Below are 21,733 nucleotides of genomic sequence, written 5' to 3'. Positions count from 1 at the left end.
TTCCAAGCACTCTATAAATCCCTTGAGAAAGAACATCTCAAAGTGTCCGCCGCTGCACTAGGAATAAGGCTACTAGCTAATTTTCCGTACTACGCTACTTTGTTTAACTTCTCCCTTTTTAAAAAATCGGATAAATTAGCTCGTGACATTGTCATGGATACAACTTGGATTTCTGCTTATCTATACGCATGCGTGCAAGCAGCTCGCGGGCGTGCTTTTTGGTCAGCTTTTCGTTGATCTCTCTCATGCGCAGGCTCAGCTGATGGATGTCGTCCTTGAGCTCCTGGGCTACTTCCTTGTGTACGCTCGATCTTGCTTTTGCTAAAACACCAACAAAAATGCAATAAAACGTTGAAATGCATGGCTAAAAAAAAAAAAAAAGAAACAACGACCAATCACGCCGCCATTTCACGCCCCCCCCCCCCCCCCCCCTCAAAACCGAAACCACTATTTCTATCGGCATCAGACTTCTAAGGAATTTGCAAAGACTGTTGTCTCCAGTGCCCTATTGGTGGTTATACTCGTGCGCCCTATTTGTGTTTAAAACAACAACAAAAATGCAATAAAACGTTTAAATGCATGGCTAAAAAAAAAAAAACAGAAACAACGACCAATCACGCCGCCATTTCACGCCCCCCCCCCCCCCCCCCCTCAAAACCGAAACCACTATTTCTATCGGCATCAGACTTCTAAGGAATTTGCAAAGACTGTCGTCCCCAGTGTCCTACTGGTGGTTATACTCGTGCGAAATGCTCCCTCATTGCAAATGTGTAGTATTGTTGGACACACAGTCCTTGTGTGGTACACAGTATTCCAGTGCTTGTTTATGTTAGTGGTGCAGCTGCTACATAATTTCAACTTCGTAAGTGGCGTTTTTATGTCTTTCTTATTCTGTATGTTTCCCTGCTAGCGGCGGAGGTCTCTTCTCTTTGTATTTGACTGGCGTTCTTTTCCTCTCGCTAGCTGGGAACCTGTGCGCACGGGCGCGTCCTAGGTAGCTCGTATGTAGCCTGAGTAGCTTCCTCATGCATAATTTACGGGAAAGAAAAAGAGCCTCAAGGTAAGGCTAGAAGTGTGATAGTGTTTTTCTGATATACCAGGTGGCTCACTCTGCAGGAAAATCGTATTTGGTGCAGTGTCAGTGCGTCGTGTCGTTATTGGCCGCTAAACAGACAGTGTGGGCTTCACGCTTAAAAACCTTGATCTGTAAAATGGCTTATTGCCTGGTGGTATATCCCTAGTACAAAATGGGTAATAACCTACCAGTCGCTTTCGCTCGTTTCTTAGCTCGGCGCCTCATGTTGTACAGACTCCCGGCAATCGTGAACGTTCCCAGTAGACCCAGCAGGAAGTAAAGAGTGCGACGGAACGTGGGAGTCTCGGCACTGAACAGACCATAAGCGTATTCTATAGTCGATGGTATGTCGGTAGTCTGGAAAAAAGCGTAATGTCTGTCTTAATTTCTTGCTAGCTTTAAATTGTACAAGGAGCTTTAAATTGTCAGTTTCCAAGAGAGTCCCAAGCTTGCGGGTCAGTACGCAGCTCTTACAAGCTGCAATTTGATTGGGCAAATGAAGAATATCCGCACCTCGACACAAAGAACGAGAAGAATAGAGACAAAAGAACTCCTTTGTAGAACAAAGATAATAGGGAGACAAAGTAGCTGCGTACTTACTCAAGCTTGCAGATAGATTTCCCAGCCAAGTAAATATAATCTTATGTATGTTATGTACATTTTTTGATATGGTAAGAAGGTTTATTGTAGGGTGGGGACAGGGTGCGCCCCGTGAATGGGACGGGCTGGAAAGCACAAGAGAAAGAAATCACTCTCACTTGAGATACTAAGCCCGAACCGCAACTAGAACTCAGAGAAAAAGTCCCCAAGTCAAAGCCAGGACTCGAACCTTGTTCACAGAGGTGAGAGGCCAGCGCGCTAACTCGCTAAGCCACCCGTGCTTCCAGACACAGACTATGAACGAATTAGACTATTTATCATACGTGAGAGTGACCTTATTAGGGACCTTATTAGCCGACAATCGGATATTTATTATCCATATTCACACATTTGAAGGTACAAGTTTTGACATTATTATTAACGTTTGTCAGTTAAACCTATTTAAACACAAAGTAAAAACATTCCCCTTTTTTTGCTTCTGTTTGTAAATGGCATAATTCTGTAGATAACCGAAAGATAAAACCCCCCTGTGAAGCGAAACAATAATTTGAAACCTTTTACCTAATCAGAACCTAGGGACCGTGTTAATGTAATGCATTTCCCAACCTCCCTGATCAAAAAAGGGTATTCCCACAGTCCTCCACGAGATAATTATAAATTAGAATTGAGACGTCGAAACTACCCTGCAAGCCGTGCCTTGGCCTTGGTATTAGGAAGGTCACTCACTTTTTCGTAGAAGCGCACGTATTTTTTGATCCTGTTGAAAATTTTCTGTGTGTTGTTTTGGATGTAATGTCTGAAGCACTTCGTCATCCGAGTTGAGGAGTTTGCCATCACTACGCCATAGGCAGACTTGAAGTCGTACAGTCTCACCATCCGCAGGTTCGGGTCTTCAAACAGATGCCTCTGGTGCCCGATTGCATATGCATCGAGTAGGGCTCCGTACGATTTCTTGTTTCTCAAGGCTCGGTAAAGCTCTTCGAAATTCTGTGGCTTTTCATCTAGAAGGAATAAAAACGGTGGTAAAGCTATGTGGTTCTTCGTCTAAAAGCAGATAGAATAAAAACGGTGGATAACCCGATAAACGGCTTCACTAAACAGGTATTTAGGTGCACACTACACTGGCTTAGCAGGCTAGGATTTTGCTCTCGCAAACGAATATTCAGATACGAAGGTAGTCTTAAGTTTTTGATGAAGAGTAGGAGAGGTTGAGTTTTATCACTGTCCATACCTGGGTTAACCTGAGCGTTGAGACGAATCCCCAGGCGCGCTTCGGGAGATCCCTCGATGGCTAATATCTGCATGGCAATGATTAGAAAATTACTGACAGCTTGATTGGATAATACTGCTACTGACGTTTGTGTGACGTCATCGTATTACCAGTATTTTTGTTCAAAACCAACCATAACGGCTGGTTTGACGTCATTTTGGGTTGATAGGCTCCATAAAGATAACCTTTTTGACAACAAGTTTGGCATTGAAGTAGGTTACCTGTGCTTAATAAAGCTGACTTTGTAGTTATAGAATTGTTTGACGTCATTGTGGGTTACCTATGCTTAGTGGATATTAAGTTGTTTGACGTCATTATGGGTTACCTGTGCTCCGTACAGCTGGTTGTTGATGTCGACTGTGTTACGGCTAACTGCAGATACTAAATAGCCACACAAGATTCCGTAGACTACAATCCCCGTAAGCATCCAGAAAATCCCGAAAAGCTTTCCTGCCCAGGTCATAGGAAAGCGGTCACCGTACCTAAAATAATAAGGTGAACTCAGTTCCTCGATAACTTGCTTTGGAAAACAAAATGAAGACAATCACGCGGTTGGAATCCGCAAGCGACGTCAACATGATACATAATAATCACATTTGTCCGACTTCAATTTATTTTCATACCCCAGTGCTGTCATGCGGATGATCGCGTGATTTTCTTACCCCAGTGTTGTCATGGTAATAAATGCCCACCACAGTCCTTCGTACTGTCCCCGGATGTAAGATGGCGGGAAAAACTCAGGATTGGCACGACGATCCTGGCGACAAAAACACATTGATAAACATGACAGAGCAAAAAAAAAATGGCACGTTTTCCCGAAATAAGGTCTAAATAAGGTAAGCTTGAATTTTTGCATAGAGGTTTCTTATGCTATGTAAACCAACATATCAAAAAGAGTTTTTTTCTAATGGATTCGTCTTCAAAATATGAGGCTTGAAGTGCAATTTGTTCAAAGTGTGAATTCTCCTCGTTTTTAGGGAGAAGTCGGGCTCTGATCATAAATTGAGCTAACTTTGCTCGCTAATACCTAAATTTCATATCTTCAAATTTCTTTAAAATTTGCTCAGAGGAACTCCTTGTATGCGTAACCTTGAGCTTATATATTGAGAATTGAAAAATTTCATGCCATTTCTTTGCGCTGTCGATAAACATGGGGTCAAATATCTTACAGAATCTTAGATGTAACACGTGTCATGCAATACCATGCGATGTCGTAATGCACACTCGTCACGCAACACCTAATACATGTCACGCAACACCTTACGCATGTCACGCAACACCTTACACATGTCACGCAACACCATGCTACTTACTATAGCCCCAGAGCACGAAGCCCGCGATGTAGGCAAGTGCGCATGAATTACTGCGCTATTTTATAATGCACACTTGTCACGCAACATCAAACACATGTCACACAATATCTAACACATGTCACGCAACACCTTACACATGTCACGCAACACCTTACACATGTCACGCAACACCATGCTACTTACTATAGCCCAGAGCCCGAAGCCCGCGATGTAGGCAAGTGCGCATGAATTACTGCACTATTTTATAATGCACACTTGTCACGCAACATCAAACACATGTCACACAATATCAAACACATGTCACGCAACACCTTACACATGTCACGCAACACCATGCTACTTACTATAGCCCAGAGCACGAAGCCCGCGATGTAGGCAAGTGCGATGGTTAGTACAAGGTAGGGCACGACGGTGAGTAGCGCCGCGATGAGCATCATGGCCGGGCTCTTACCGCTGTCTGTATTCACAATGTACACGAACCCCGGGGACTCGACCAGCGCTCGATACATGAAGCCCGACTTGTACTTCAACTGATCTCGCGAGCCATACACAGGGAAACTAAAATCCACAGCTTCAGAGATGTTACCTAATAACTCCTTCTCGTTGGACTTCTCGGCGGGTATTCCATCAGCGCTTATTTCAAAATCGACGCGGGAAAAGCCAAACGCGAGACATTTTTCACAGCACGCGACTGCCATCTCGCGTACCACCGCTGGAATGATGCCCTCGGGCTCACCGTTGGCCTGGGAGTCGTACGTGTAGGGGTTGTACGGGCGCCAGTTCGTGATCAGCCTGTCACGGCAGCGACAAGTCTCTGGAAGAACAATAAATTGTTGGACTTGTACCCTGCGAGCAATGGCCAGTGTCTTTTCTAGGATCTTTCGAGTTGAAAGTTTGCGCGCTGTTTGTGAATACAAGATATGCGAGCTTACTTTTATATAGTACAGTCGAACAAAAACAACAGTGCTTTCAAGGTAATTTCTATGGTTCCCTCCCTACTCCGATTGATTTTTACACGCACCTAGGCACTCGTTTTGCTGTGTCTACAACAGTACAACAGCAAGCCTTTACATTGTCAAATACAGTCAAACCTCACTGGGACCATAATTAAATGCATGTATTAACATGGTGTCGTAAAACCAGGTGTCCGTAATAGGTGATGTTCATACTTTACAGGTCCCCGTAGCAACGCCTCTCGAGTGAGGGACAAGTGGTTGATTGGAAGGCCTTAGTAAGGGCGACAGATAGTCAGATCAGTCGTCTTCCTATAGAAACTCATTTGAGTTGAACACTTAGCATTGACAGCATTGTTTTTCGGTTGCGTCTTGCTAGCGGTGTCCTAGCTAAACTCTATAGCGGATGTGACGCAAGGAAACTCACCTGCAAAGACGATTATCTCCGGTCCAACCGAATCACTCGTTAGCCAGACAATCTCGACTTCATACTTTGCGAACGTTTCTAGGTCTGTCAAGTTCAGAGGTGGTCCTGGTACAAGTATTTCTTTGGTGGGTGAGTCGCGAATAGGGTCGCCCCCAAGCTCCACGAGTCGATAACGCACGCGGTAGTTGATAATCGCGCCGTGGGTAACTTCAGGAGGGAACTGGGGCCAGTCAAGAGGTATTGTGTCTGCAGAATACCGGTTCTGCGCTACACTGTTCTCTGGGGAAATGACATCAGAGTAATTAATCCATTAGAGTATTTTTCATAAATACGTGCAGCAAAATGCAGTAGTCAAGCAAACGAGAACAACTACATAAGAGCCTGTTGGTACTAAATAAACTAAAGTGTATTTCACAGGTTTATGAAAACAGCTCTAATATAACAATAATTTAATAGTATCAAAGCTGCCACTATGTTGCAAGAAAAAAAGCTTGTTAATACTTGTCTCTTTTTCAATTCCTCCTCTACTCTTATCTTCACACTTCTCAACCACTGTCTTTTCCTTCCTACCATTTTGATAGCCCTATCAATCTCATTCCTATTTTTATCGCCCACCCCCCCCCCCCCCTCTCTCTCTCTCTCTCTCTCGTTACTTCTCGTTACTTTCCTTTTCTGCATTTGAGTTCCCATCTGACCACTTCACGTTTAGCGCTGCCCCTCAAACCCGCCCCTCCCCACCCTACACATACACACACACCACGTCCATACCGTGTAGCTTGGTGGCTTCGCTTGCGGGGGGACTGGAACCGACCTGGTTGACTGCAATGACGCTGATATTGTATAGAACACCCTCCTTTAGGCCTGAAAGGGTGACGATCCTTTCTGTAGGGCCATAAGACGTACGCGATATCACACTCGACGCGTTCACACTCTCCAAGGTCACCTACAATAGTTATATAGAATATTGAGTCACACATTGAAGGTATAAGCACCAAGATAATTACTGACCGCCTTTTCAATAGCAGCCTCAGTAAAATATAATACAGCTCTATAAGTATGCCACGTGTCAAATTATATATTCGTTCTTCATGTTTCCCGGGTTAAACCAAGCTTCGCAAGAAGTCCACTGTAAAAGTTTGTAATGGACACTAGAGTTGATTAATTAAAACCTTCATGAAAACGAGTAAACGCCTCTTTGAGGCACATAAGGCTGCTTTACACATCAAAAAGCTTTTATACCTCTGTGCATGAATTTTTGTCGTCCTCTACTGTTTTTTTTTTACCTTTTTCACTCTCCACTAGTACCTACACCTATTCCCTTATCTTGATGTACCCGCTTCACCAACAAAACCCTCTCCCCCCCCCCCCCCCCCTTCACACTAGGTGCCATGGTACAGATAAACGTTGCGACTGGATCACAAAAACTAATAAATGTCGCGGCGTGTTAAATAACAAGAGCTCACAGTATCTAAGTTTTCAAAGGGGCAGATCTGGTAAGTGTCGCCGGTCGGTTTGAGGAGACACACCCGTCAGATGGTTGTGCGCCGGGACCTCTATATAACGGACACCCTCGGCACAGTGAAAAGGTGAGTACAGTGGAACCTCTATTTAACGGACACTTTAACGGACACCCTCGGGACAGTGAAAAGGTGAGTATAGTGGAACCTTTATATAACGGACACCCCCGGGACAGTGAAAAGGTGAGTATAGTGGAACCTCTATATAACGGACACCCTCGGGACAGTGAAAAGGTGAGCATAGTGGAATCTCTATATAACGGACACCCTCGGGACAGTGAAAAGGTAAGTACAGAGAAACCTCTATATAACGGACACCCTCGGGACAGTGAAAAGGTGAGTATAGTGGAACCTCTATTTAACGGACACCCTCGGGACAGTGAAAAGGTGAGTATAGTGGAACCTCTATTTAACGGACACCCTCGGGACAGTGAAAAGGTGAGTACAGTGGAACCTATATACCGGACCTCATTTAAGCGGACACCCATCAGATGTTTTACCCACCTCGTAGCTAGAATTGACGCCATTTATGTCTTGAGTATAGTGGAACCTCTGTATAACGGACACCCTCGGGACAGCGAAAAAGGTGAGTCTAGTGGAACCTTTATACCGGACCTCTATTAAGCGGACACCCATCAGATGTTGTACCCACCTCGTAGCTAGAATTGATGCCATTAATGTCTTGAGCATAGTGGAACCTCTGTATAACGGACACCCTCGGGACAGTGAAAAGGTGAGTATAGTGGAACCTCTATATAACGGACACCCTCGGGACAGTGAAAAGGTGAGTATAGTGGAACCTCTATTTAACGGACACCCTCGGGACAGTGAAAAGGTGAGTATAGTGGAACCTCTGTATAACGGACACCCTCGGGACAGTGAAAAGGTGAGTATAGTGGAACCTCTATATAACGGACACCCTCGGGACAGTGAAAAGGTGAGTATAGTGGAACCTCTATTTAACGGACACCCTCGGGACAGTGAAAAGGTGAGTATAGTGGAACCTCTGTATAACGGACACCCTCGGGACAGTGAAAAGGTGAGTACAGTGGAACCTCTATATAACGGACACCCTCGGGACAGTGAAAAGGTGAGTATAGTGGAACCTCTATATAACGGACACCCTCGGGACAGTGAAAAGGTGAGTATAGTGGAACCTCTATATAACGGACACCCTCGGGACAGTGAAAAGGTAAGTACAGTGGAACCTCTATATAACGGACACCCTCGGGACAGTTAAAAGGTGAGTATAGTGGAACCTCTACGGACACCCTCGGGACAGTGAAAAGGTAAGTACAGTGGAACCTCTATATAACGGACACCCTCGGGACAGTTAAAAGGTGAGTATAGTGGAACCTCTATATAACGGACACCCTCGGGACAGTGAAAAGGTGAGTATAGTGGAATCTCTATATAACGGACACCCTCGGGACAGTGAAAAAGGTGAGTCTAGTGGAACCTATATACCGGACCCTATTAAGCGGACACCCATCAGATGTTGTACCCACCTCGTAGCTAGAAATGACGCCATTTATGTCTTGAGTATAGTGGAACCTCTATATAACGGACACCCTCGGGACAGTGAAAAAGGTGAGTCTAGTGGAACCTATATACCGGACCTCTATTGAGCGGACACCCATCAGATGTTGTACTTACCTCGTAGCTAGAAATGACGCCATTTATGTCTTGAGTATAGTGGAACCTATATACCGGACCTCTATTAAGCGGACACCCATCAGATGTACTTACCTCGTAGCTAGAAATGACGCCATTTATGTCTTCGGGTGGAGGAGGCACAAACACCAGCATGAGGGAATCCGCTGACAACGTGAGCTTCGACAAGATAGTCGGCGATGAGGATGGCACTGCAACGGCAAAGAGAGGGTCTGGTCACGGAATAAGATAGACTGACTTATATTTAGGGTGACACTTTTGAATAAATAATTTACCCGTGTCCCTAAGGGAAAACATAAATAATAAAAATTATATTGAGAAGCAATAACACCTGAAGACTTAAAAGCCATACATGCTGCATGCTATTACTTTACTTCGAAGAATTTCACGTCTTTGTTAAAATCCCTATTTCACGTAATTGCATTTTGGGCTCTAGGATTGTTTAACAAGATGATGTCAATGGAAACGATCTATTTGTTGGACAATCAAAAGACACCAAGGAAGACGTAATGCATCTTGAACTCATTCGAAATTTTGTTTGAAAAATGTTAAGTTTTCATCATTTAAAAAACGTTTAACAACTTTCCCCGTATTATTTGATACTTTAAAAATAGAGTTCAGCTTTTTTTAGTTATAGGATGGATGGAAATTCACCGTGATTCAAGCGGATTTAATTCACTGATGAACATGTCATCTAATAGGGTTTCGCAGCCTACGAGACCATGTTCATGGAAGTCGGATCAACGGGTTTTAACGAAAAAGAACTAAGTAAATAACCTTCGATAAAGTGGTCAAATAACGCATACCGTCCGGCAATGTCCGGTCAGAGACCATCTCACTGGGAATGCCATCGACGTCAACGATCGCAAGAACCCAGAAGTTGTAGTCGGTAAACTCGTGCAGACCGCTGACCACCTTTGACACGGCTCCCGCTGGCGCAGTTACATTCATGGTCTCATCAGAGAAGATGCTGCTGTTTGCGGAATACAAGACTCGGTAACCCCTCAGGGGTACTCTTAGTGTGGAAGTATCTATACCTGTCCACGTGACCGTGATGGAGGTCGAGGTGATGTTGATTGTGTTGACGTCAGTCGGAGGAGGAGGGACTGGTGATGAGACAGAGAGGAATGAACAAGCTTCCATTTAACGAAACCATATTTATAATAGAGTGAAATTCAGCCCTCACGTTAGTAATATTAGCGGCCGATGAGAGTGAAGGTGGAGGTTTTCACCAAAGATATCATATGATGATGATGATGATATGATGATAGATTTGTATAAACATTTTCAATAAAGGTTGTCAGTGCGAACGGCGAATGGCAATTGCCAAATGGCAGTTCTACGAACGAAAGGTTTTTATGGGTGGTAATTATTTGTAAAAATATAGGTAACAGATAAACTCAAGCGATGTCAGAACCATGTATCAGGGGCGTAGCCAGGGGGACGACTCAGCCCTCCTCCTTTCTTCTAGCAGCCAAAAATACAGTAAACGTATGAGACATTATTTGAAATACAGGATAAAATGCCTTGAAATCTTTTTGGCCCCCTCCTATTAAAAAAAAATCCTGGCCACGCCGCTGTGTATTGATTATATTTAATGGATAGCCGTATGTTTGATTTATATCTACTGAATTTGGAACAAACCTTTCAGGATCCATTTGCCTTTTGCGCTGACAACGTTTTTTTAAATAAGTGTATAAATATCAAGACAAGAACGCATCCTTTACTTTTCACAACCTGCTACAATAAAATAGAAAACAATGCGAGCCTTACTTCTGTCTCCTGTTATCACCACATCTGCGCTCCACGGCCCAGGCCCGATTCTGGTGAACGCGTTGATTCTCACGCGATGCGCCGTCCATGCCGCCAACCCGGGTACCTCGAGCGACAGGATCGCAGCGTCTGGCAGCACGGTCGTGTTCCAGGGCAGGGTGCTGTTATCGAGTGAGGTGTCGTTGAGCCGGATGTTGACTGTGTAACCGAGTATAATTCCGTTCCGCTGGGGGGTGGGTACGGGTTGCCAAGTGAGTGACAGGGAGGTTGGTGTAGGCCCCTCCCCGTACAGTGAGAGCGGGGGGCTGTCCGGTACTGGAACAGAAAGATAAGGGATAAGGGGATCGGAGCTCAGTTCCAGGATACGAGAAAAGAGGAGGGCTTACGACGGAAAATTCAGTCCGCAGGTAAGTAAACCACAGCAAGTGGAGTGGAAAGATTGTAGAGAAGTCAGGGAGGGGTCTAGGGAAGCCAAGAGGAAGTGTGTGTAGAAAAGGTAACTTTTCATCATACTCTACCAAAAAGTACGAGGGTGAATTTACCCGTTCGTAAATACCATCGAAGAGTGATACTCTCAGTCCTTACCATCCTCATCAGTGTATGTCGTCACAATCTCAGACACGTTCCCAGTCCCCGGAAGTGTAAAGCCGGCCACAGATATGTGGTACTCCGTGTACTTGCCAAGGTTTCCTATCATCACGTTATACTTCGTCGGACCAATCACGTAAACCGATGGAGTGACGTTAGAATAGGGCGTCACAAACACGTGGTAGCCAAGAAGGATGCCGTGCACGTGACCCTCGGGGATGTGTTGCCAGGAAACCGCGATTGACGTAGAACTAGTATTGTAGGCAATAACATTGGGCGGCGGAAGACTGGGAACTATAAGGAAGAACCAATGTTAGTATATGTAATATGGATTTTTGGCCCCGAGGTAGTAACAGCATACCGAGTATCAAAAAATACCATAAGTTACATCTTCTCACCGTCCTCTGCCGTCGTAGCGTTGACCTCCAAGAAGGGACCGTCTCCTATCGTGAACGCTGCCACAGTGATGGTATACGTTGTGTATTTCTTAAGTCCATCGAGCTGCAAGCTCTCTTGATCGCTTGTTTCTACTGCTCGTCTTCGCCTCTTTGCCGAAGATGTCACGATTACCGTCCGACTGAATACCTCGGCGTCCAGCAAGAGAGTCTCACGCCATGTGACATTGTACCCCCGGAGCTTGCCATTTACGAAGTACTTTTCCGGGGGGCGAAATGAGAGAGCTAGCGTGGTGGAACTGGTGTTGTGTGCTGTAAGGTTTTGAGGCGGTTTTGAGGGAACTGCAATGAAATTCCAGTACAGATAACATTACAAATAAACGAAGTACTTTATAATTTTATTTTACAATTCTATAATCTTTACACCGATCAAAAGTTTAAACGTCACATCTACCCAAACATTACAATGCCAAGATTTAAGCCCAATCCCAAGTCCTAAAAGTTATTCATCTTCTAGAGCTTGTGATTTGGCTGACAAGTATGGTAAAGTTTGACAAGTATGGTAAAGTTTGACAAGTATGGTAAAGAATACTATAGTTATAACACTTATCAATATAAGTACTTTTACCTAAAAGTGTCATCTAAAACAAATATACCAGTACTAGCACCTTAAACCGGAAGTTAACTTTTACATAAGATGTCAAATATTTCTGAGACTGGTAACCGGAAATGACGTCTTCCTTACCTCCTTCCGACGTTATGAACTTCCCAGTAGGTGATTCACGACCAGTCCATAACGCGTTAAACACACTCACGTAGACCTCGTAACGCGTGTACGGGTCAAGGTCTGCCAGTTGTGCGGACCTGTTCCCCATACACATCAGGTAAGTAGAGTTCGAGTCTCGAAGCGAGTCATATACGCGCACACGGTAACCCTTTAGCTCGCCCGAGGTCTCCTCGGCAGGAGAGTGTTGCCACGTGATCGTGCTTGAGTTCGGGGAAATGTTGGACGCTGTTACGTTACTGGTCGTGGTAACGGGCTCTGGGGATTCACACAAAGCGTAACGGGTATCAGAGAGTAACATATAAACCAATGGCTGTCCGTTCTCTTTCTAAAGGGGCATTGGCCGAGCGCGCGGGAACCCTGTGATCTTAAACGTTTGCGTCCAGTTCTCTTTACAAGATGGTGGCCAGCAAAATCGTAATAAACACGAATACCTGAAAGTTTCCGCAGAATTTCCCGACTTTACCTGCACTAAGAGGGGGGAAATGGCGATAAGCTGTTCAAATCGGAACAACTTTTATTTTTTTTAATATTATCAGTAGATGCAAAATCGAAGGTTGGGATACCTGTGCCTTTGTTCGTCCCCACGAAATGAGCTGACGAGTCTTTCACTGAATGGAATACACACAGTCTAAAGTACCCGTCACTATTTTTTACTAACCGCTCATCTCAGAAGTATTCACCAGTATTCCAGCGGCAGGCCCAGCTGCTATGGTAATGGCTCGAAGTGTGACGTCATAAGTTGTGGATGACATTAGCCCCCTCAGCATGAACTCATTCACGTGACCTGGCGCGGTCACGCTAACCGAAGAACCGGTTGCATTATTAGTAATGGTGATGATGTAAGAGCGCAACAAGCCATTCAAGAGGATGGCCGGAAGTGGGCTCCATCTCATAAGGGCGGTAGTGGCGGTGACGTCAGTGATGCCAGTGATGGCCGGGCTTGCGTCAGGCGCTGCGGGTTAGAAAAAGAACCCGTAAGCAGATGACTTCATCCACTTAAATTACACTGAAGGATTTAAAACATGAATACAGTCGAAGTTCTCTGAGCGACCGCTCTCGTAAGCGACCAGCTCCGATAACGATCACGATCACAAATCACCGATTGAATTGTCAAACAAACTTTGTAATTCTAAGCTCTCGTAAGCGACCAACTTATCGGTGCGACCAGCTCCGTTAACGACCACAATTTCAAACCACCAACTGAGATTTTCTTTTATTTTTAAGCTCTCGTAAGCGACCACAATGATAAATATCATGTCCAATGCATGCTGAAGTCACATATAAAGCGGAAATGTTGTTGTAATGTTTCACAAAAGCTGCCTTTCCAGTAGGCAACCATTATAGAATTTGATAATTTCAATTTTCTAACTTCAATTTCAACCATGGGATTGACATTTCTTTGTCTCCAGAAAATGTGTAAATGCGAATAATCTCTAGTCTATTGCCAGCTCCACGATTTATCCTTTTTCCAGTTACAATAGCCATCCACTTGTTTGTTGCACGCTTTAGAAATCGGCTAACAAAAGACGCCATGCGATCGTCGTAGACGCAGAAGATATTCTCATGACGAAAAGCTTAAGTCGTCGATATAAACGAGCATAACGAGCTACTTTGCGTAGAATTAATTGCTATTAAATAAAACAACTCACTCTCATGATAAGTCAAATACCTAGTTTTAAAATCAATCAATAAACCAAAATATTACAGCGTTGTTATTATCACAATAACCTTTAGATTCCATTTTAATTATGCTCCCGTAAGCGACCAACACCTATTTTTCAAGTTTTTGGCGCCCAGTGGCCGCTTATGAGAGCAAGCTCTCGTAAAAGACCAGCTCCGTTAACGACCACAATTATCAGTTCCCAAGGTGGTCGCTTACGAGAGCTTCAACTGTACGTTTGGTAACTGTAACTCAACGAAGAGACATTTCCGACATAAATACGGAAATAAAAATTAGCACTGCATGTGCGATTGTACTGTTTAGATGTTAGGTTCGATTAATTTTTCCGTTATACCCCCTCCCCCTAAACTACCAGGATGAGGAATGAACGGTTCCTAAAGTACACATGATGACGTCACAACCTTACCTTCCTCGCCGGTCACAAAGGTCGTATTCGACGGCGGTCCGAATCCGGGTTCATTAAACGCACGAAGTTCCAACGCATAGGCCGTGTACACGGCAAGTCCTGCTATCGCAACTGACGTATTGCACGTGAAAACAGATATAGAGTTATGTGCGCCAGCACTCGTCCCGTTCAGCGGAGTAGCAATCAAGCTGTAGCCCAGTAGTGGCGCATTAGCATACTCCGGGGGAATTGGGCTCCAGTTCAGTGACACCGCCGTACTGTTTAAGTTAGTGGCTTCAGCTCCTTCCGGTGCGGCCGTGGGAGCTGGAAGTGAGACCGGGAGTATAGTAAGCTATCATTGGCCTTATAGTTTTTGTTTGTTATCCTTGTTAACGAAACGGTCGAACAGGCTAGACTTCAGATGGTATGTGTCAATTGTTAAAAGAGAAGTAAAATATATCTTCTTGCTTGCAAAACAGTTACTCGTATACAGGGACGGGTCCAGTATTTCTTCAGCCAGGGGGGCGAGGGTGTGGGGTAAATTTGCGCTGAAAGGGGGAATGACACCCCCTTTGGATCCGCCACTAGATCCTGTTTTTCGTTGATGTATTTACTGACGTATACCACTTTTAACCGGCCAGAACGATTGTGAACGATTTGAAATAGGCTACACAACAAATTATCGACGCATATAGATATCCATATATTCGTAGAATGAAGAGTTCCAGTAAGTTCTAGTATAATGTGGCCAGAGAAAACTTAAAATACTTCAAGCTCTCCTGGTTTTGAGTTCGCATTATTTGAGTAACAATTAAGATCCGAATCCTACGGAGTCAGCAAGAGTTAAGGGGGAATTTGAGTTCTCCGAGTACGAGTTAGGGAGTTTAAACTGTATTAACGAGTGACACAGAGTCTAAGACTCTCCTACCTCCCCTGGGGGACTGGATCTGTATAGGCGCGTAAGGCGCTCCCGCCCCGTGCTTAGACACGCCTCGTATTGTTATGACATACAGCGAGTCACCGGTCAGGTCCGTTAATGTGGCAGTATTCGTGCCAACTGGGACGGTCATATTCTTAACCACGCCCGTCTTCGTGTTGTTCAGGATTATCAGGTACTCGAGGACAAGGGTCGGCTGTTGAAGACAGAAACACAAAATTAGCAAATTCGTATTGCACATTAAATGCGCTACTGCGAATGTTAGGTTGGAAAGCGCTCAGCCTTTATCAGGTAGAGACTGATGCCATACAAGAGCATAGACTATAGATCTCGCATACAATCGCGTATAAATCTGTCGAAGTTAGTGACTGATCTCGATAGCTTTAAAATGTAATTTGCGTACTTTTTCACTTATGTTTCAGCCTTTAACAACACCTGTTTATTCCTGTGTGTCACATGAGTATCGCATCATCCTGTACATGTTTGACATGTGGGTATCACATGACCTTGTAAGTGTTTAATACGCGGGTATCACATGACTTCGTAAATGCTCGACACGTGGATATCACAACTTTGTACGTGATTGACACGTGGGAATCACATGACTTCGTACATGCTCGAACAAGTAAAAATAAAAATAAAAAAAAACTCAAAATGGCGAATTAAATTTTGCAGAAACGGGATGTTTTGATTGTTGCTCGTGTTTACTTCACAAATACTGTTTTTATAGTGCAAAAAGGGAATATTTTGCACACATTCTCTCTTCGACTCTCATGATGTGCCCGAATACATGGCTCGAGCCTCTGATAGTTTATCGAGGCAATCGTTACGTTACAATTAGCACAACCAATGCATCCCCTGAGGCACAACGTACGGTCCGATTTAACATCGTAAAAAAATAACTTTTAACCAATGCCTTCTTTAGACCGCTAATGCGTGTCATGACTGAAGAATAGAAAAAATGGACCTTTGGTATAAGAAAAAAATATCTGTTTATTTGCCTCTTTATTAATACATGGTGTTGAGTACGGAAATAATAACCCGTACATGCAAACTAAAATAAATGACTCGATTGACTTGTTTAATGCCGATTTCTACAAAGTTATTATAAGTACGTTTAATATAGCTACAAGGCAAAGTGAGTAAATTAATACCGTTCATGTGTGCGAGGCAATCAGCGAATTTGTTACAGTCCTTTACTATGTTGAGTACATCGTAGATTGTGCGTGCATATTGTGTTACAGTCCTTTACTATGTTGAGTACATCGTAGATTTTGGGTCCATTGCGCGGACGACGCGAATCTTGTTGAGCAGTACACGCCTAAATGCAGATCTTCGATGCAATGTTTCTTTAGCAGTGGCTCTACAAACGCGCCAACAACCCCGGCAACCAGAATACCCATAGGACAACTGACCTCCACCAGACCCATCGCAACACCTTTCTCCTCCTTTGTTATGAACTGGTCAGCGGTGTAAATTACTGCGTAAACCGCCAGCATACCGCTGATAATGCCATGCGCAAAGCAGACCGCAAAAATGATACGGTAATTTGTAATAAAGCGAAACCACGAGGTGAGGAGGTAAAGGAAAATTGGTATCACGTCAAGTATAGCGACGATCCAAATTCTCCTAATCTTAAAGAGTTCCTGCCATTCTGGTCCTGCCGGCGATGTAAGAATGGGCCCTGTGCTTCCAAGAAGTCGCGCACAGTCAAACAGTAGTATGTAGTATTGATTATGATCACGTGGAAGGAATGGTGCGTTGGAGAATGCTATGCTAGTCAAGAGCGCATTTGTGCAAATGTATCGTGACATCTTGCTGAGATACAAGTACCCCGCGAGAGGACAGATGGTCCAAAGCATCGACACAACGCGGTAAGTTTTGTGTTTTGTGTCAATCATTGGCGTTGGCTTTTCTTCGTGCGGCTCTTGGTGGTCTGTCTTGGTGTATTGTACTCCGGTATAGCTGTCTACTTCTTGGAGAGGTGTCTTATCTAAGAGCCAGTGGGATAATAGCGGAACGAAACACAATGGGAGGCTGATGACCATTGCCATCTGGGGAGACATGCACGTCCATGTGGTCAACCCTGCGAAGAATGACAACAAACGACAATATAAGGCATTCCTAGAATAAAATATAACGATAACAGCAACAACAATAGTAAAATTATAATGACATTTTGATAATGAGATGGTGATGATCATCATAATCATAGTATCACAAAAGAAAATAGGCAAACTCGATCATTACAAGCGAAGGCTTTAGACCGTGCTAGCAGCTTTCCGTCTTTTTTTTAAACACATTATCTTCTGGCTAATTCTTGTTTATTTATTAATATGACGTCTAGCTGATGAAGGCGCTGGCGAGGGCTGGCTCGTTTGCACTGGTAGAACGACTATAGCATTTAAGGAACCTAATAGATTGGTGAAGAGCCGGTGAAATGAGGCATGGAACGGCCATTATTATGCTCATTGCCAAATTTGAGCGTGTAAAGGCAACTTATATATATCCTCAACTTTATATATCTTATAATCATCCAGAAAACCCTGGGGACCAGGCTGCATAGGTACAGTAGCCACCATGCCCCAGCCTTTCCAATAATGCCTTGCAGCCCCATCTAAACACCCATGTCTTTGTTATATTTTACAGCCTATAGGTTCAAGTACGTTCGCAGGCGAAGGTGGATTCATAATGACTTTCTCTTGTTTCGATTTGACCGGACGTGAAAATAATTTTAAAAAAAGAATCACCTTTACTCTCCTTCAAGTTAGGAAACTCAATTTACACGCTTCAATCACGTCCCTAATTCAATAAACTATAAAGCACAGGCTTACCATCCTCATGTTCTTATTCGCACGCCGAGGTTAGTTCCAGAAGAACGGATACCTATTTTTTTTAATAATCATAGAATAAAGGTCGAATAAACATCCATTGCGTTTTGTTTGTTTGTTGTGTCTTGAGGGAGAACTGACTCGACTGTAGGGCGTGTAACTGAGAATGGCTATATTGATTCAAGCCAAGTAGTTCATGTAAAATATAGGTAGCTGTACTTGCCTGTGTAGATGAAACTGGAGACGATATCACCCAGACCGACACCAGTTCGGTTCGCGCTCATCAGGACATCCAGACTCTGGTACTTTGCTATCATCGCCATTGTCACCACTGAAGTCAAGCACATCGCAGGCCCGCTCAGAAAAGCACCGATCATTCGAACTGCTACCAAGTCTGCTGTTACACACACTATGGATACCAAAGACAGGGCAGTGACCACTGCCCACCACACGAGAAACGAGACTTTGTACACAAACCATGGAGCAACGAACTTCAGTAGAATGTGAGGTACTGACATGATGATCAAAATCACGGTCGAAGGAATCGAACTACCGCTAAGTATGTCCTGGGTAGCAACGAGATATAATCCATTGGGGATTGCCAGAGTAAAGCCGAAGAAAAAGAAGGCAATGATGTTCCTGAACTTCAAATCACTCGCCATAGCTATTCGCTTTTTTCCTACCTCATCGATGTCGCTTTCATTGGCGTTTTTCTTTGTCAAGAAATGAGACGGCTATGATGACAAAACTATGATAGCTTCCCCATACTCGAGGAAGCATGACTATTTTGACATCGAATTATTCATTGGTCATATATATATATATATATATATCTTGGTTTGTAGAAAAAAAAAACACGCGAACTACCGTTTCATCTCTACAAGCCTGTTTCATGGTTGCCCACTCATCAGGAGATTTATTAAGAATATATATCTACCATCACTTATATACTATCTATGTATAAAACTAACATAAAAATAGGGTGCAAAATTTGAATGGCTGTTATGATGAAATTGAATAGTTCAGCTGTTGCATAACAAGGCTTTGTTCCTGTGGCGGCACGAAGACACTAGCTCGTTACGCTTGTTTAAAGTTGATAGCTTGGGTTGGTGAATAATGATAAGTTTTTCTTTGAGGCAGAGATTACATCTTTTGCTAGAGCTGTTGTAGGTGGAGTGAGATGACAGGATTTTCCATGAAATAAAGTGTTCTATGTCGTTTTCTTTAAGGCTCCATATGTACTTGCTTAGTTCGGTCGAGTTTCTGTGTTTAGCGTGTCGGAATGTGTAGCAGGCTATTTCGACAATTCTGATTATTTGAATAACAAAAAGCCATAGAGTGATTGGTCCGCCATTTGCCATTCGCCTCAACGCCTTTGTGAAACAGAGTGGTTGCTCTGACGTTTCGAGCGTTTTAGCCCTTAGTCGGAGCCTTCGGCCCTTTTGCTCTTTCGGCTCTTTTGTTGATGAAATGAATAAACATTGAAATGTATAAACATTTCCCATTTGCACTGACAAGTTGGTTGAAATAAGTGTATACCATTGAACAACATACAGATTCTGAACTGAGACAATGTTATTAGTCCATCTACTACTATCTTACTTAAATTGTACAGAAATATATACGAAATACTAATGCTACACATTTCAGAGATCATTTTGGTGTAAGTTACGTTGAGGTTCGTAAATTATTTGGGAAATAAGCGCGAGAATCGTCTTTTGAGTTTGTACCGGTTTCTTTCTTCTTTTGGAGCAACATGCAAAATGTAAACAGAGGCCGGTATCAAACTATCACGGATCTTACTCGCGGTGCTGAAATCGCTATGACAGATTTATAACATCAACAAATTCAAGTTGTCGATGGTGCAGTCATGTGTGCCGCCAAATATTCTACTGTGTATTTTTCTGTTTATTACGTAAAAATTGTATTCGTACACAACCGTCAAGCAATATCTTATGATTGCACTTCCCACCTTGAATAGCCTGCGTGCAGCCGGAAATAGTGCCATTAATAATAATTATGATTATCTATTATTAATCATTATTTATAATAATGGAACTATTTCCGGCTGCACGCAGGCTTCATGATTTGTCCCATTTTCGAACTGATATATTACCACGATGAGTAAAAATCTTTGATAAGTACCATGATGGTATCTCACTGTATTTCTCTGACCACAAGCATATCAAATGTAAACAGTTTTCCCGTTTAGCTAGGGATTATCTACACGTATTTTGAAACAAGCAAAACGATCCCCGCTAAAGGGAAGCTTTCATATGCATAGTCTAACATAAATTGAAGTACCGTTCTATGCAGAAAGCGAGCTTTAATCCTGTTGGCTTCCATGCCGAAAGGGGAACATCTCACGCTACTGACCACCCCACTTTCCCGATATACACATTTGGGTCAAAAGGTCACTGCCCCATTGTCAAAATACTTCACATTATTCTTTAAAACTCTTGTAACGCAGTTCTTCATCAGACTAAATAATCATTGAAAGGCCCGGTTCTTTGATAATCCCAGTAATCACACCAGCCATAAATTTTGAAAAATGACCGAAACGATTAAAGATTGATGATCAACTGCATAAAAATTCCCATTTTTGTAAAAAATAGTATAAAAGTGCAAAAGTGCAGATTTTGATTTGAAGTTGTTTCGACACGTGGGTATCACAACTTTGTACGTGATTGATACGTGGGTATCACATGACTTGTTAAATGCTCGATACGTGGGTATCACAACTTTGTACGTGATTGACACGTGGGTATCACATGACTTGTTAAATGCTCGATGCGTGGGTATCACAACTTTGTATGTGTTTGACACGTGGGTATCACATGACTTGTTAAATGCTCGATACGTGGGTATCACAACTTTGTACGTGATTGACACGTGAGAATCGCACGTCTTCGTATATGTTTGACCCTAGGGTAACACATGTTCACGTACCTGCTTGTCAAGGGGAATATCATCCCAGCTAAGCTCTACGGAAGTTTTTCCAACGACGGCCGAAACATTCACGGGACCCTCCTTTGACGCTGTGAGAGAACAAGCCGTTAACAGCTACCCTGTGCATACATTCGCCTCTCTCTAAGAATCTCCCTGGTGTTTTCTCCTTTGCATGTTTGTTACATTTTCACTAATACAATTGATAATTAAATCCATTACTCCATCATAGGGATAGCTCTGTTTAGACGCTGTTTAGAGGGTCGGTCCATCCAAATTGTAATGAGTGGAGTATCCATACTTTCTCTGTATGTTCTCTCCGCGGTTCCACGGTCCCTGCTTCGTAATGTTTTTAACTCACTCACATCCCCTGTTAAGACATACTCTATAACAGGGTAACTCTGTTCACCCTTCAAGCCTTATCTATCTACATGGTTTACTTACTCATATCTTCTGCTTAGGCGTACGCTATAACAGGGCGACTCTGCCCACCCTTCCAACCTCAACTAACTACATGGTTTACTTACTCATATCTTCTGCTTAGGCGTACGCTATAACAGGGCGACTCTGACCACCCTTCC

At 43.4% G+C, this 21,733-nt stretch overlaps 2 protein-coding genes across 2 annotated transcripts; both read right to left on the bottom strand.

The window, feature by feature from the left end:
- Positions 1-135: 135 nt before the first annotated feature.
- On the bottom strand, positions 136-16,264 carry LOC5514615 (protein sidekick-1). The gene is made up of 19 exons (XM_048728910.1): positions 16,250-16,264; positions 15,367-15,571; positions 14,460-14,762; positions 13,031-13,324; positions 12,331-12,627; positions 11,589-11,927; positions 11,188-11,484; positions 10,603-10,917; positions 9,636-9,935; positions 8,905-9,020; positions 6,407-6,581; positions 5,639-5,917; positions 4,603-5,072; positions 3,608-3,702; positions 3,271-3,427; positions 2,907-2,973; positions 2,402-2,676; positions 1,264-1,432; positions 136-321 (listed from the first exon to the last, which is right to left on the bottom strand). The coding sequence occupies exons 1-19, from the start codon at positions 16,262-16,264 to the stop codon at positions 152-154; spliced, it is 4,338 nt and encodes a 1,445-aa protein (XP_048584867.1). The 3' UTR covers positions 136-151.
- Positions 16,265-16,430: 166 nt separating this feature from the next.
- On the bottom strand, positions 16,431-19,107 carry LOC5514671 (protein BTN1). The gene is made up of 2 exons (XM_001634728.3): positions 18,430-19,107; positions 16,431-17,461 (listed from the first exon to the last, which is right to left on the bottom strand). The coding sequence occupies exons 1-2, from the start codon at positions 18,866-18,868 to the stop codon at positions 16,614-16,616; spliced, it is 1,287 nt and encodes a 428-aa protein (XP_001634778.2). The 5' UTR covers positions 18,869-19,107; the 3' UTR covers positions 16,431-16,613.
- Positions 19,108-21,733: the final 2,626 nt, after the last annotated feature.

This window comes from Nematostella vectensis, chromosome 6, assembly GCF_932526225.1.
Source record: "Nematostella vectensis chromosome 6, jaNemVect1.1, whole genome shotgun sequence".
NCBI classification, from domain to species: domain Eukaryota; kingdom Metazoa; phylum Cnidaria; class Anthozoa; order Actiniaria; family Edwardsiidae; genus Nematostella; species Nematostella vectensis.
The sequence above is the reverse complement of the archived record's forward strand: the minus strand, read 5'-3'. Positions and strand labels throughout refer to the sequence as shown.

Bases quoted from the DNA above. Each gene is read 5' to 3' on its own strand.
- LOC5514615 (XM_048728910.1), bottom strand. The intron at 3,703-4,602 runs GTAAGTAGCATG...TTTTGTCGCCAG, and splicing joins GCTTCGTGCTCTGGGCTATA to GATCGTCGTGCCAATCCTGA. The intron at 322-1,263 runs GTAGGTTATTAC...TTGGTGTTTTAG, and splicing joins GAAACGAGCGAAAGCGACTG to CAAAAGCAAGATCGAGCGTA.
- LOC5514671 (XM_001634728.3), bottom strand. From the start codon at position 18,868: ATGGCGAGTGATTTGAAGTTCAGGAACATCATTGCCTTCTTTTTCTTC. The intron at 17,462-18,429 runs GCAAGTACAGCT...CATTCTTCGCAG, and splicing joins CTCCAGTTTCATCTACACAG to GGTTGACCACATGGACGTGC.